Source organism: Pavona decussata, unplaced genomic scaffold, assembly GCF_977016875.1.
Source record: "Pavona decussata unplaced genomic scaffold, jaPavDecu1.1 SCAFFOLD_133, whole genome shotgun sequence".
Taxonomy (NCBI): domain Eukaryota; kingdom Metazoa; phylum Cnidaria; class Anthozoa; order Scleractinia; family Agariciidae; genus Pavona; species Pavona decussata.
The window spans coordinates 2621056-2637192 of record NW_028145546.1 but is presented as its reverse complement, the minus strand read 5'-3'; the positions used below and the strand labels follow the sequence as shown (position 1 = coordinate 2637192).

The following is a 16137-nucleotide window of genomic DNA, read 5'->3' as shown; positions in this document are numbered from 1 at the left end:
TCAATTTTCCTGTTTCGCTTCTCATGTTTCCAGAAAGCGATGAAAAATTTTCTTAGTGTCACTGTGAAAAAGGAGACAGCGTGGCCGAATGCTTATGGCGCTGGATTCAGTTGTACACCGCTAACTGGAGTTGTTTCTCCGTAGCCCCGAGTTCAACTCTTTGGTATCGCTAGTAAATAGCCAGCTGGATTCTTTAGCCATGTTTTGTTGTATTTGAAATGCTTGTTTCTAGGCGGTTTCAGAGTTTCATTATCATTAAAAAGCCCCTAAAGGGGAGAGAATATAATTAAGTATATTAATCGTTGGTGGAATATAAATATATAGACGCATTAATTTAAAGGAATATTAAAGCTAACTTTTAATACCACTAGATATTTAAATCTAACAGAACTGACAAAAATTTGTCTTTCGGTTAACACTGAAAACAACTCTACTCGACTTTAAAACTATAAGTGTAAATTTAAACGCGCCGTTTATTTTGGCTACTACAAGAACTGTTAAATAATTATGAAATTAACAAAAGGCCCTGTCGCTGAAACAAATTATTTGCAAAAGCTAATAGCCATCATCCAAAATTGTCGATGGAATACAGCGGGTTTTCCCAATTAAACCGCGTCTCCCTCGCTCACTTGGCTCCCTAAAAATCCAGAAGATTGTTTAAACTACCAACAATTCGCCACTAAAAAGATTACAGATGGTGCATTGTACTGCTTAAGACCTCCATGATTTCATGTAGTAACATTACAAAGACTTGAAATCCAACAGCAAAAATCATTTGCTTTTTTCGTCTATGTCAAGCTAAGTTTTTGCTTGCCCGGCTTTCGAAATAAAATGAAATGCTGATAGTATGCTATAGATAATAACAAATTATAACTTTGTATCAAGAACATCCTGTTCGTACGCCATGTTTAGATGACTTGGATCGTTCGACAATGTTCTTAGCTGTGTCGCCGGCGTCATAGCAGCAGCTCTATCGTTGTTGATCGCTTCCCGCCTTCTAAAACAGCACAAACCCAGCGCTTGCTTAAACTCAGGAATTGTTAAAGCGAACACGATTGGATTTACACAGGAGTTAAAATAGTTGAGAAAGTTAGCCATGTCCAAGTAAAAAGAAAGGAAACGCAACTCAAGACCAAAGTATAAAAAGTTCATGATAATTAAGGGGAGCCAACAAACTGAGGCAAGAACAGATACAAACAGCAAGGTTCTTGTTAGGCGTTGGTTTTGTAAGGCTCTGTTGTTTTGTTGCGAAGTAATATTTCTGTGTCGAAACTTCCTCCAAATACCGATGTTACAAGCACATATAATGGCTACCAGAGCTAGGGCGTATGGAATCCAAAAATAAAGACAATGTTTTGCTGAAATTAACCATAACAGTAGGTTGTAGATGGCGGAAAAAAGGATAGCTAGTGTCCAAGCCATCAAAATAACAATCCGGTATGCTCGCATTGACAGTGTTCGATGCTTCAGTGGCCAGTAGATGGCGTAAAATCTCTCAACTGATATCAAGGTTGCAGAAATTAATGAGGCTTGAGAGAATAAGGTGTCGACGATAAAGTAGCAAACCAATAAGTAAGGTGGCGACCTTACGCTCCATAGTCCATAGTCATTCCCGTTGAAGTAGATAATATAAATAGGTAAAGTTATGGCTCCTAACATCAGATCAGCAAACGCCATACTTATAACAAGGAATAAACTCTTCTTACGACGTTTCTTGTTCACTGCAAAGAGAATAACTGTGAGTAAGTTTCCTCCAACGATGAAAACATCTGCTAATACAAAAGCGATAAAAAATGCAATTCCTCCTGCTTTGGAAGGAAAATCCTTTGTAGCCAGTAACGAAGACGTGCTGTTCAAGCCAGTGAGAGCTGATCCGTTATTCATTTTTGATCCTGTAAACTTGATGATGATATAGATGTGTGAAGGGAATGCGTGGTGGAAGACAAAAATGTGGAATACGACCGGAGGATAAATGATTTTTCAGAGCCGTTTTGTAGCTTTCGTCCTCCCAACTTACAGTCAATAGGTGTCAACCGACGGGTTTTTGATTAGGACTTTCTTCAGAGTACATTCTACATATTCAGTCCCTGCAAACGTTTATTAGCAAAGACTGATGTTAAGATGTGTTTTCATTAGGACATTGCCGTATATATAGCAGCCAGTGTCTGGCGCATTAAAACCTTTTATGGAAATAAGAACCAGCTGGGAGACAGCGTCGTCCAGCGGTTAGGGCGCCCGACTTGAAATCCGGAGGACCTGGGTTCAAGTACCGCCTCGGCCACGCTTGTAAATAGCCAGCTGGTTTGCCTCCTGCCAGTTGGGATTTTTAACATGTTATGTTCGATTTGATTATTATTTGTTTCCCGTTATTTCAAGTGGAATGTTTGTAAACTAGCTGGAAGGCGTTTTCCTTTTTTGTGGGAGCAGGTCTTACACCGTGAGTGGTGACAGAGAAAGCGTTGGCTAGCAAATGACTGCTCAACTCAAAATCGTCCAGTGTGTTGACGTCTTATGTGGGTTGAGCTTGTCCTTGATTCTCGTCCCTGCTCCGCCGGATTTTCTCCGGGTTCTCCGGTTTTCCTCTCTCCTTAAAAACCGACATTTCCAAATTCCAATTCGACCAGGGGAAGAGTGGATAAAGAGCATGCCACTGTCAACCTCGTTACCATGCAGGCGCAATTGAACTTATGGAGAGGGCCGAGCTGCTTGTCTGAGGCTTGGGACGGAACTAAACCGATGACCTTTCACTGCGCCCCAAGAACAACTGTGGACGAGGCTGTATTGCAAAAGTCTTGAGGTTTGTTTTGGAATGTTTATTGATGTGGTAGTACCACAAACTTAAACGATAGTGTCAACATAACAAAAATATCAATGTAGGCTTGCTTGATAATTTGAGCGGAAGAAAGTTAACGAAGTGACGTGCTAAGACGTATGTTCTTTCCCTGTCTCTGTCTCTCAAAGCACTTTGCTTTCCTTTATTCTAAAATATTACTGAGCAAATTTAACAATTCAACAACTATTTATATTAACGTTTTTATTTATTGTGTGGTTCATGTGTACAAAACTGTACAAGCTTCCTCAAAAGAAGTCGAAATAATCAAGATTTCTTTATTAAACCAATTGTTACGGTGCTTAAATCTACATCAGAAAAACATTCTACAACTCTGCAATGTTCTCGTCTGGTTCTGAGGACACCTAACCGAACAGTCGGGAATTCCGCACTCATGGTCTAGGAAAAACCTAGACCTGGACAGTGTCTCTAACCTGGACAGGGTAAGACACACTTGGGTGTAACTGAGAACCAACGTGAGTGATGCAGTCGTCTTGTGTGATGTCTTCTTATAATACACTTCTACAGTTACTAGAATGCACTTTCAAGGTGGCCAGAATGCTTTAGGGTTGGCCAGCTATGGCGCTTCACCAAATTTTATGCACTTTTCTTTCATCATCACAAAGTTGTGAAAACACTCTGTAAACAATAACAATCAGTCAATGAATCGATTAATCAATTAATCAATCAATCAATCAATCAATCAATCAATCAATCAATCAATCAATCATTCAATCAATCAATCAATCAATTAATTGATCAATCAGTCAGTCAGTCAGTCACTGAGTCAGTCAGCCAGCCAGCCAGCTAGTCAGTCAGTCAGTCAGTCAGTCGGTCGGTCAGTCGGTCGGTCGGTCGGTCGGTCGGACGGTTGGTCGGGCAGTCGGTTGGTCGGTCGGTCGGTCGGTCAGTCAGTCCGTCAGTCAAACAAACCATTGGCGTTTCCAACTGGCTGTAAATTATCTAAGAAGGTTGTACTCACTGATTTAGCAGTGAGCCATGTTGAATGGTTTCTTCTCATCTTGTTGTTCTGAATGTTTTTCATTTCAGTTTGATACTGTGACCAGCGGTGCTCAAGCCTCAACTGTCTGCTTTCTTGACCTGCCAGTCTGGGATCAACCAAATTAAAAAAATAACAACAACAATAATAATAAATGCTTAAAAACGTGTCATGAAAGACGTGGTTATTATTTCAGTGATAGGATGAAATGACAGCTTCATTACTGATCGATGAATTTTTCAGTCAGTGAAACGGGCAAACTCGGAAAAAGAAAACTTTCACAGCTTTCATCATTGTTCGCCTCTTAGACATGGAATGCGGATAGTGACGTTTCGACCACTTACTGCTGGCCCCAGTTGTTCAAAGGCCGGATAACTTTATCTGCTGGATAAAGCACTATTCAGGGTCTAAAATATCCTTCACGTTAAACGTTGTCCAAGGTTTTCGTACACTCCCAAACTTAACTGTGGTTAGAGTGTGCATATTCGCTTGTACAAGAAGAAACACTGAAATCCTTGCACAGATTGAAACTGTCGGATAGTGACTCATCCACAGGATAAAGTTATCCGGCTGTTGAACAACTAGAGCCTGGTCTTTGTTCGGCGATGTGGTAGTCTGGCTGTGTATCATAACATCTAACAACATGCAGGAGCACTGACTCAAAGCTTCATTTCAGAAATTCGGATAAAGCTCGTACTCGTACCCAGATTTAACACTAGATATATGAAGGACTCGCTCGCGTATAGAGGCTCTATCCTATGGAACACTGTCAGTTTTAATGAACGTGGAGTTCCACAGCTGAAGCAGAGGGAACTGATACAACGATTGAAAACAAAACACTACATTAAAGATTTTGAATTCAACGTAGTGTCCGCCTCAACTGTGCGGCATCGCGATGACAATTTTATTTATATTTGAACGCTTTTTGACATGTAAATATCGTAAATATATATCAGGTTCTTTTAAGGTTAGCGGTTTTTTAACTTTTTTACTTATTATTACACTGTTATTATTACACACGACCCCACAAGCTTTTAGCTAAAAGACACATCGTGTTGAAATAAAGGCTTACTACAATGAACTACTACTAATATAGCTGGTAAGAAAATCTCAAGTTTTCTTCGGCGAAATGTCAGCTCAGAATCTCGTGGCACTGAAAAACTGATTCCTTTCGTTTTCGAAGGGGCAAATATATCATCAAAAAGGCGAAAAAAGGTCAGCAATCATTTACGTAAACCCAACAACAGTTAGTAAATTCGGGGGATAAAATTCTCAAGCTCATTAATAATCCATCAAGCCAAAACAAAGCAAATGCCGTGGAGGAGGTTTAGAAATGTGATCTTAATTATCATAACATTTTGTGAACTTTTGCTTCGAGTTTCTCCAAGAATTATCAATAGTTTGAGAAGCTATATCAAACACTCGAAAGAGTGTTTCCTCCTATTTCCAAACACCTCGAAGTTGGTTAAAAAATCACGGCTGCGCCTCGTTTTGCCAACCTACTTCTCGGTGTCTGGAAATCGGAGGAAACACTCTTCCTCGTGTTTGATATATTACTTCCACAACTTTCTGCAATTTAAGTTTTCCGCTAAAGCATTCGAACAGATCAATCAGTATTAACTTACAAAAGGGCACAAAACGATCTGAGAACACAAGATACAACATTTGAAGTATTTTGTTTAAATGTTCTTGTTAGTTACTCCTGAACATGATCAGCAGTTGAACCGGAATATTGGAATGAAATTCCCGCTGAGGTAGCCGACCTACGATGGGAACAACGGGGATCGAAAACTCGTTCCCAGGGTCCTCTCTCTTCTTCCCTTGGGAACGAGATTGCGAGGATCGAAATGCACCAATCACCAGCAACCAGACAAAGCCCAACAGTAAACGGTGAACACGGCGATTTACATCGAAATACCTTCATTGTGGACAAAAATTGAATAAAGAAAGAGGTCAAGTCAGTATAGCTTTAAAAACAACGCTGAAATTAAGTGCGAATATTCAAAGCATTCATCCTCTCAACATCACGCCTCGACAGAAACAACAACAACTTTCAAGGTAAACAATACAGGATAAGTATCCACTTTGCTCCCTGCTGTATATACTTATCAGTAAAAGTTTTATAACCATTTTCCTTTTTGGTTTCGGGGTTGACTCTTCTTTAAATGTGGCTTAAAATTACCACATAAAAGCGTTTTTAACAAGACAATTTAACCCTCGACAACTTTTATTCAGGCCAAATGCAAGTCAGCTTTCGAGCAACCGTTTCGCAAACTTTATTCTTATTCAGTTCAAATGGCTCTCTTCATAAATAATTAGTTAATCAAGGGAGGGCATTTAAAAAACCCAGTCTATACGGTGCTTGTCTCCTGCCTGATAAGTGAATAACTGATTTAATACCTGTCCTGTATCAGGGAATGCAGCCTTGTATCGATAGTATTGCTTGTTTTGTATGGTGGCGCATCAGCAGTATTTTCCTTCCAGTATTTGTTAAGAGTGGGAAAGGATTCCAGATGGTAGGAAAATGGCACAACTGTCTGAAAACACAAACAAACAACATTTGCAACCTTTTTCAAATGTTTCAGTGAGTTAATAACAACGAATGCAGCTTTCTTGTGTCTACCTTCTTTTATTTTTGTAAAATGTTCGACAAAAGATTCCGACAGCTAGCATAGAATGTCTAGATTCTCAGAGAGAAGAGAGGAAAGCAGACAACTTCAAACCATGTGATATCAGGTTAAATGTACCATGACTACATGTTATGATCATCTCCTTATATGAGCGTAACTTTCCACCTTTTGGTATTCATGTGCAGTTGTGTGCAGTTGGATTTTTCGCCAGGCGAAATAAAAACCAACCGTCTTCTCTCTCAGCCAAGGAAACATCAGCGAGATTTTGCAACAAATTGGTCAAATGTTATGAGCCCTAGTGATGTTGTAAAAAGTCCACAACTCAACAAAACGGAGACACGACACAATTTTGTCGTTTTCCTTTATTCTTTGTTTTAGCTCAAATCAAATCAAATAACTTTATTTATCCGCGGTTTTCTCATCAGTTACAATTCAATTACATCATTACATATCCAATCAATCAAAACACTATTTTCCAGAATTCATAACCCATCTAAAACTGCACATAAATAAAGTAAGCTGCTTTACATGAGAGCCGTGTTTAGATTAAGTAATAAAGCTAAAAGAAGCCGCTGCAGCCAGCGTGGAAAGATCCTAGAGATCTTGCCTGCCGCAATTGAGTTGGCAAGCTGTTCCATAACAGCGCGCCACTATACCCGAAACAGTTCTTAACTGAAGGAAGTTGGTGCGAGGAAGGGGAGCAACAAGTTTAGATCTTCTGTGTTGCGAAAGGAATAGCCAGTAATGGTGCTACGCTCGAAAAAGTTAGATCGAAGATAATCAGGAACGAGCCCATTTAGAGATCTATTCATCCGCATGCAAGCTGTTTTCTTTCTCTTCGCTTTTACAGCGTGATCAAGAGTAGCGAAAATGTAATGACAATGGTACTGGTTTGATGTAGGAAAACAAGTTTTGATGCTGTTTGATTTCTTTAAAGCGGAACAAAGTTTGTTCCGTCTGGGTTTAAGGTCCGTTTCCTTAGAATAAACGGCAGTGATGAATTGCACTTCAGGTTTTAGCCTTTCAGCAGCAACACAACGAAACCAAACGGGGCCTCTCTTGCAAAGGGTTGCAAAAGCGAAGTGCAATTAGCTGACGCTTAAAACAAGGCACTAGATAAGTAACTTCGAAAGCGCAGATTGCCAGTTATGTACCAGAGAAGTTTTCAATTGAGTGTCGTAAAACCAAAACCAAGGTCATCACTCTGGCCAATCACAAAAGAGATAAACAACAAAATGAACCAATCAGAATTCAAAGTAAATACGTGTAACCGGCGCCAAGAGCGGGAAACTTTGTGCGAACAAACTACGAGTGGTGTTGGTTTTGCTTTTCATTGGTTAACAAAGTGGTGCAAGTTTAGTCAACCAATCACAGAGCGTAGTAAAGCAAAACAAAAGCAAACGCGAAATTATTTTCGACATGCAACTGAAAACCGCTCTATCAGTTCGATTTAGCTTTTCTTAACAATACACTCATGTGCGGACAACTTGACCAATGTGATAATGTTCGAAGCGGTTCAATCATTTTGTAGCTGTTCATAACCTGGTATCCATAACGTCCTGTTCGTGCGCCATGGTCAGATGGCTGGGAAGGGTTGAAAATGTTTTCAATTGTGAGAGCGGTAACGAAGAGGCAGCCCTGTTATCGCTCCTTTCATTACTTTCCGTACTGATCGCTGCCTGCCATCTAAAACAGCAGAAACCAAGCGCTTCTTTAAATTCGGGAATTCTCAACGCATACATGACCGGGTTAAGGAAAGAGTTGGAATAGCACAAGAAAACTACTATGTTGACTGTTATAGGTAAGACTGTCATGATGTCTAAGTATTGCACAATGAGTAGAGGAAGCCATGATAGTACAGCAATAACAGATACAAACAGCAAGGTTTTTGTCAGGCGTTTGTTTTGGAACGCTCTGTTCTGTAGTTGCAATTGTGCGATGCCGCCTTGTTGAAACTTTCTCCAAATACCAATGTTACAGCAGCATACGATGAACAGTAGAGTAACAAAGTACGACGCTAAAAAGTAATCGGCATGTTTGTTTGAAACTGAGACGCCTGCTAAAAAAACGACCATGGAAACCAAGATCGATAGTGTCCATACCACAAAGATAACAATTCGGTATGCTTGCATGGACACTGTTAGGTGTTTTAGTGGCCAGTAAATGGCGTAAAATCTTTCACCAGATATGAAAGCTGCAGAAATTAATGACACCTGTGAAAAAACGTTCCCAGCGATGCCGAAAATTTCTAAGATCAGATTCAAAGAGTCATTTAACGTTGACTCCCAAAGCTGATGGCCATTTCCGATCAATAATATATAAAGTGGCACTTGCACAGCACCTAAGAACAGATCACCAAACGCCATATTGATGATTAAGTACAAGCTTTTCTTACGAAGTTTCTTGTTCAGTGCAAAGAGAACAATTGTGAGTAAGTTTCCTGCGACAATAAAAACGGCTTCCAACGCAAAAGCGCTGCACCATGCAATTCCTTCTGCTTTTGGACGAACATCTTCTGAAGATAACGAAGTCGTGTTGTTCGATGCAGTAGTTTCTGATATGTCCTTCATTTATTGGCGATAAACGTAATTAAATTCAAGAAGTGGTCGTGTGGCCAGACCCAGGAATGTGTGATGACTAAGCTGGAGGAATAAGTAACATTTTACGAACAATTGGTGTGGATTCATAAAATCTGAAACTGAATTGATGCCAGCTGTTTGTTTAAGTGCAGACTCTCTGTGGCCGACTGACATTTCAGAATTTGATTTATAACCAATATTTGCTGACTGAACTCGGCAGGGTGATTTTTAATTGGTTTCTGCTTGCTTTTCAAATGGTATCAAAATTGGCTTATAACACGCATAAATTATTCCTGCTGCAATCACCCCTCTACATAGGTTCTCTACTCTTGCTTTTCAAAACTTATTTTGGATATATTCATATCAATTGTTTATATTACAGTGAAGCTGTTTACAAACGTTTTAAAAGACTGGAAGCTTTTAAAGAAATTCAAACCAGTAAGGTTTATTAATTACATAACGCTGCAACCAACGAACTCATGAATAAATCTTCAGACGAAGTGCGCAGCATGAAACAGTTAATTACGAAAAAAATCACCTGCTACAACTCACTAGAAGTGCGCAGAAATGAGTGAATTACACAGAAAAATCTTTTAAGTCAAAGGAGATCACCCAAAATGGCATACTAATATATAAACAAAGAGTATACAACAAAACTGCAGTTAATTTCCACTACAGAACTGTTTAATTTAAAATGTCTTATATTTGAACACCTGCGAAGGATAGTTCAAACAACTAAGGGCGTTGTAAGTTAAATTAGACGACGATCTATATGCAGTGGAAAGGAGCGCGCTTTTGATGGCTTATATGTGAATTTATTATATAAACAGTATTGTTGTCCTCATCTTGGAGTCCCGCTTTTTCGCAAACGGCGGTTGTTTGTGCAAACAGTCGGTGAAAAAATGGCAAGCAATAGTTTTATCTATATAATAAAAAGAAAATTACATGGTGGGGTGAAGATATGGATCTTATTTTCTCGGCTCGAAAATTAAAACTTATATCTTCAACCCATCTTGTAATATCCTTTATACAGAACAGAACAAAGTATGGCATTTTTTCTCACATCGAAAATACGTGGTTACCCCTAATTTTGGATTTCAGTGATCCTTGCTAAGATCTTCTTTTCCCACATAGTCATAAACCGCGCAAAAACACCTTTGAAATAGTAGGACAGTCGCAGAAAGTATGCACCGTAGCAACAGGAGGCACCGTCGTTAAAATTTATCAAAAATCATTTATCACTACCTGTATCTATATGCCACTATACATTTGAAATACTTTTAGCTGTCTTTCCGCACTAAACTTGCAAAATCAGTTCTCATAGACCTAATAAGCGACACCTGTGTTCCACATCTGAAGTTGAAGCGAAGAAAAAAAAATTGGACAGCTTATATTGCTGCTGTCCAAAAAGTATAAAAAAGTGATCGCTTTTAGCAGTCGTTGTCAACATCCTTTTAGCATGTATTTTGTAGTTCTGAATGCGTACTATTCGCTATATTTAAATTTCTTAATGTTTCAATTTTTACACATCATTTTTATCTGAGCCGATAGGCTAACGAAATTTCATAATCCTTTTACAAATCATTTCAACCAGGGACCGCTATTCTATATTTAAAAGAGAGAATGAACTACCCCACCCTCTTTTTATATTTGTTGTTTACAATGGCTTATGATATTTGTATTTCAACGCCTGTCAGATTATTGGAGCGTCCTACAACCTCAGGCGACATGTTAACATGAATACACAGTCTGGTAGTTATGCAAATCTCAGTGGAATCTCTAGAACAACAGAAAAGAAAAAGGGTCGAATATGAGGCCTAAAATATAAAAATGCAATTAACCTAGAGTAGTAAAAAAGAAAACGAAGATTGGGAACGATTCTGTTTCCACGTTTCAAAATCCACCGACGTAAGAAAGGAAGACAAACTTCTCACAGCTTTGTATCCAGAACATCGTTTTCGTACGCCATGTTTAGATGACACGGATGGGTTGGAAATGTTCTTAGCTGTGTCGTCGGCGTCAAAGCGGCAGCCCTGTTATATCTTCTTTCATTATCTTCTTGGTTGATCGCTGCCTGCCTTCTAAAACAGCACAAACCAAGCGCTTGTTTATACTCAGGAATTCGTAACGCATATATGACTGGGTTGAGGAAAGAGTTGGAATAATTTAGAATATCGAAAATGAAAAAATATGGGTAAACAGGCACCGATACACCATTAAGGACTAATAAGTTCCCAATAATTAAAGGAAGCCAAGATATCAAAGCTATAATCGATACAAAAAGCAAAGTTTTTGTCAAGCGTTGGTTTTGTACCGCTCTATTTTGCTGTTGTGAAGCCATCCTTCCACTTCGAAACTTTCTCCAAATACCGATGTTGCACCCGCATACGATAAAGAGAAGAGTTGGGGCGTATATAATAAAAACATAAAACGCATGATTGCATGAAATATAGAGGCACATGAGGGAAATGTTTGTGGCAACAACAGCAGCTAGCGTCCACACCATGAAAATGACAATGCGGTAGGCTCGCATTGACAGCGTTCGGTGCTTTAGCGGCCAATAAATGGCGTAACACCTCTCAACTGATATGAAAGTTGCAGAAATTATTGACGCCTGAGCAAATAGGGTGTCAGCGACTTTCACTGAATCATAGAAAGATTTCGACATCTTTGCTGTCCACAGAAAATATCCCTGAGCCCCAATGTCGTAAATATACAAAGGAATGCCCACAGTTCCCAGCATTAGATCAGCAAACGCCATATTGATGACTAGAAACAGACTTTTCTTTCGCAGGTTCTTGTTTCGAGCAAACAGTACAATTGTGAGCAAGTTTCCTGCGACAATTAAGACAGCTTCCAACGCGAAAACAGTGCAGAACGCGAGTCCTTCTGCTTTGGAGGGAGGATCCTCAGAAGATGACGAAGTCGTGTTGTTCGATCCAGTGGTGGCTGATATGTTCTGCATTTTCAGTTGTGTAACTAAACGAGGAGAGCTTTTTATGCTTTGATGAAAGAGGAGGGTGCGTTGTAATTAACTTGCAGCGGAAATTAGAGTTTTGCAATTAACGAGAAGAAAGCAATCGTAACATGCGCATATCATTTTTTTTTTTCTGGTTCGCAGCCAATGGTCGTCGAGTACCGGCCAGGTCTTTAATCAAAGCCATGAACGCCTGGCTCCCCGCCCAGCCATTTTCTAAAACTATAGCATCTGTCACCTAATGACAAGCTATAAATTACTTTAGGTAAAGAACCCGCGGTGCTACGTCGGTGGGGGAGTAGAAATGAACGTTTCAGTGTGAAAAGGTAATATCGGTTCCCCGGGCCACTGTAAAGAGATTGCAATGCGACAGCAAATTACTTTATATCAAATCTGTTTAGAAAACCAAACATTCGTTTAAATTACAAATATGAATCTTGAGGTTGCAAGTCTGAATCTCGAGGTGATAAAAACGTTAAGCTATTGAAGAGAAACTAGTGATCATATAATGAACACAATTTTTTTTTCTGGGACGCAGTTAATGTCCATCTTTATGTGCAATACTGTAACAAGGTTGTAACACGTTGCCTGGAAAGATGCTTATTTGATTGCGAACTGATGATTCACAGTTCGACGATGATGCATACAAAATCTTTGGTAACAAAACTTTTAAAAGAAAAACAAAATGTTTATCTTTGAAATTAAAAACCAAAATTGGCAAAGAAATAAAACAAACCATAAAAAAACCCGTAAAACTGACAAATTTACACTGTACAAATGTCTTGTACGACGTAATTAGAGAGCCCGCAAGCGTGCTCCAAAGTGAACAACCATAATAAATTATTAAAACGTAATGTTAATCTTTCTTCAACCCGAGTAAACAATGATATTGTACTGGAAACGGACCGAGTACAAATAAGACAGATGTCCACAAAATTTAACACAGACATTTCACAATTCTTTGGAAATTTTACGTTCCTTATCATGTTATTCATTTTTCTTTCATTATTCATTATTCGCCTTCTCTCTCAGGCAACATCAGCGAGGTTTTGTAACGAATTGGTCAAATGTTATGAGCACTAGTGATGTTGTAAAAAGTCCACATCTCAACAAAACGGAGATACGACACAATTCCTTCGTTTTTTTTTTTTTTTTGTTCTCTGTTTTAGTTCAAATTAAATCAAATCAAATCAAATCAAATCAAATAACTATTTATCCGCGGTTTACTCATCACTTACAATTCAAGTACATCATTACATATCCGATCAATCGAAACACTATTTTCAAGAATTCATAATCCATCTAAAACTACACATAAATAAAGTAAACTGCTTTACATGAGAGCCGTGTTTAGATTAAGTCGTAAAGCTTAAAGATGCCACTGCAGTCAGCGTGGAAAGATCCTAGATATCTTGCTTGCCGCAATTGAGTTGGCAAGCTGTTCCATAACAGCGCACCACTATACCCGAAACTGTTCTTAACTGAAGAAAGTTGGTGCGAGGAAGGGGAACAACAAGTTTAGATCTTCAGTGTTGCGAAGGGAATAGAAAGTAATGGTGCTACGCTCGACAAATTTAGATCGAAGACAATCAGCAGCGAGCCCATTTAGAGATTTATTCACCATGCGAGCTTTCTTTTCGCTTTTACAGCGTGATCAACAGCAGCGACAATGTAATGACAATGGTGCTGGTCTGATGTAGGAAACCAAGTTTTAATGTCGTTTGATTTCTTTAAAGCGATCACAGTTTGCTCCGTCTGGGTTTAAGGTCCGTTTCCTTAGAACAAACGGCAGAGATGAATTGTACTTTAGATTTTAGTATTTCAGCAGCAACACAACGAATCTAAACAAGGCCTCTCTAGCAAAGGGTTACAAAAGCGAAGTGCAATTAGCTAAGGCTTAAAACAAGGCACTAGATAAGTAACTTCGAAAGCGCAGATTGCCAGCTATGTACCAGAGCAGTTTTTAATTGAGTGTCGTAAAACCAAAACCAAGGTCATTACTCTGGCCAATCACAACAGAGATAAACAACACAATGAACCAATCAGAATTCAAAGCAAATACGTGTAACCGGCGCCAAGAGCGGGAAACTTTGTGCGAACAAACTACGATTGGTTTTGGTTTTGTTTCACATTGGTTAACAAAGTGGTGCGAGTTTAGTCAACCAATCACAGAGCGTAGTAAAGCAAAACCAAACCAAACGCGAAATTACTTTCGACAGTCAACTAAAACCGCTCTATCAGTTTGATTTAGCTTTTTTTTAACAATACACTCATGTGCGAACAACTTGACAAATGTGATAATGTTCGAAGCGGTTCACTCATTTTGTAGCTGTTCATAACCTGGTATCCATAACGTCCTGTTCGTACGCCATGGTCAGATGGCTGGCAAGGGTTGAAAATGTTTTCAATTGTGACAGCGGTAACGAAGAGGCAGCCCTGTTATCGCTCCTTTCATTACTTTCCGTACTGATCGCTGCCTGCCATCTAAAACAACAGAAACCCAGCGCTTCTTTAAATTCGGGAATTCTCAACGCATACATGACCGGGTTAAGGAAAGAGTTGGAATAGCACAAGAAAACTACTATGTTGACTGTTACAGGTAAGACTGTCATGATGTCTAAGTATTGCACAATGAGTAAAGGAAGCCATGATAGCACAGCAATAACAGATACAAACAGCAAGGTTTTTGTCAGGCGTTTCTTTTGGAACGTTCTATTCTGTTGTTGCAATGGTGCGATGCCGCCTTGTTGAAACTTTCTCCGAATACCGATGTTACAGCAGCATACGATGAACAGTAGAGTAACAAAGTACGATGCTAAAAAGTAATCGGCATGTTTGTTTGAAACTGAGACGCCTGCTAAAAAAACGACCATGGAAACTAAGATCGATAGTGTCCATACCACAAAGATAACAATTCGGTATGCTCGCATGGACACTGTTAAGTGTTTTAGTGGCCAGTAAATGGCGTAAAATCTTTCACCAGATATGAAAGCTGCAGAAATTAATGACACCTGTCAAAAAACTTTCCCAGTGATGTCGAAAATTTCCAAGATCAGATCCAAAGACTAATTTAACGTTGACTCCCAAAGCTGATGGCCATTTCCGATCAATATTATATGAAGTGGCACATGCACAGCACCTAAGAACAGATCACCAAACGCCATATTGATGATTAAGTACAAGCTTTTCTTACGAAGTTTCTTGTTCAGTGCAAAGAGAACAATTGTGAGTAAGTTTCCTGCGACAATAAAAACGGCTTCCAACGCAAAAGCGCTGCACCATGCAATTCCTTCTGCTTTTGAACGAACATCTTCTGAAGATAACGAAGTCGTGTTGTTCGATGCAGAAGTTACTGATATGTCCTTCATTTATTGGCGATAAACGTAATTAAATTCGAGAAGTGGTCATGTGGCCAGACCCAGGAATGTGTGATGACTAAGCTGGAGGAATAAGTAACATTTTACGAACAATTGGTGTGGATTCATAAAATCTGAATCTGAATTGATGCCAGCTGTTTATTTAAGTGCGGACTCTCTGTGGCCGACTGACATTTAAGAATCCGATTTATAAACAATGTTTGCTGACTGAACTCGGCAAGGTGATTTTTAATTGGTTTCTGCTTGCTTTTCAAATGGTATCAAAATTGGCTTATAACACGCATAAATTATTCCTGCTGCAATCACCGCTCTACACAGGTTCTCTACTCTTACTTTTAAAAACTTATTTTGGATATATTCATATCAATTGTTTATATTACAGTGAAGCTGTTTACAAACGTTTTAAAAGACTGGAAGCTTTTAAAGAAATTCAAACCAGTAAGGTTTATTAATTACATAACGCTGCAACCAACGAACTCATGAATAAATCTTCAGACGAAGTGCGCAGGATGAAACAGTTAATTACGAAAAAAATCACCTGCTACAACTCACCAGAAGTGCGCAGAAATGAGTGAATTACACAGAAAAATCTTTTAAGTCAAAGGAGATCCCCCAAAATGGCATACTAATATATAAACAAAGAGTATACAACAAAACTGCAGTTAATTTCCACTACATAACTGTTTAATATAAAATATCTTATATTTGAACACCTGCGAAGGATAGTTCAAACAACTAAGGGCG

At 39.0% G+C, this 16137-nt stretch overlaps 2 protein-coding genes across 3 annotated transcripts in view; both read right to left on the bottom strand.

Moving 5' to 3' along the window:
* Positions 1-741: 741 nt before the first annotated feature.
* Positions 742-2013, bottom strand: LOC146468222 (adenosine receptor A3-like). Its single transcript, XM_085124715.1, has one exon. It carries the CDS (start codon positions 1882-1884, stop codon positions 868-870), a length of 1017 nt encoding a protein of 338 aa, XP_084980841.1. The 5' UTR covers positions 1885-2013; the 3' UTR covers positions 742-867.
* A 1006-nt stretch (positions 2014-3019) lies between these two features.
* Positions 3020-16137, bottom strand: part of LOC146468218 (WD repeat-containing protein 93-like) — a 34268-nt gene continuing 21150 nt past the window's right edge. The window contains exons 13-15 of one of the 2 annotated variants that reach the window (XM_085124712.1): positions 6231-6367; positions 3813-3939; positions 3020-3469 (exon numbers count right to left, since the gene is read on the bottom strand). In XM_085124712.1, coding sequence (XP_084980838.1) covers positions 3449-3469; positions 3813-3939; positions 6231-6367 — 285 coding nt within the window. In that variant the 3' untranslated portion in view covers positions 3020-3448. The remainder of the gene's footprint in view (positions 3470-3812; positions 3940-6230; positions 6368-16137) is intronic. The other variant, XM_085124713.1, reaches the window with a different exon arrangement.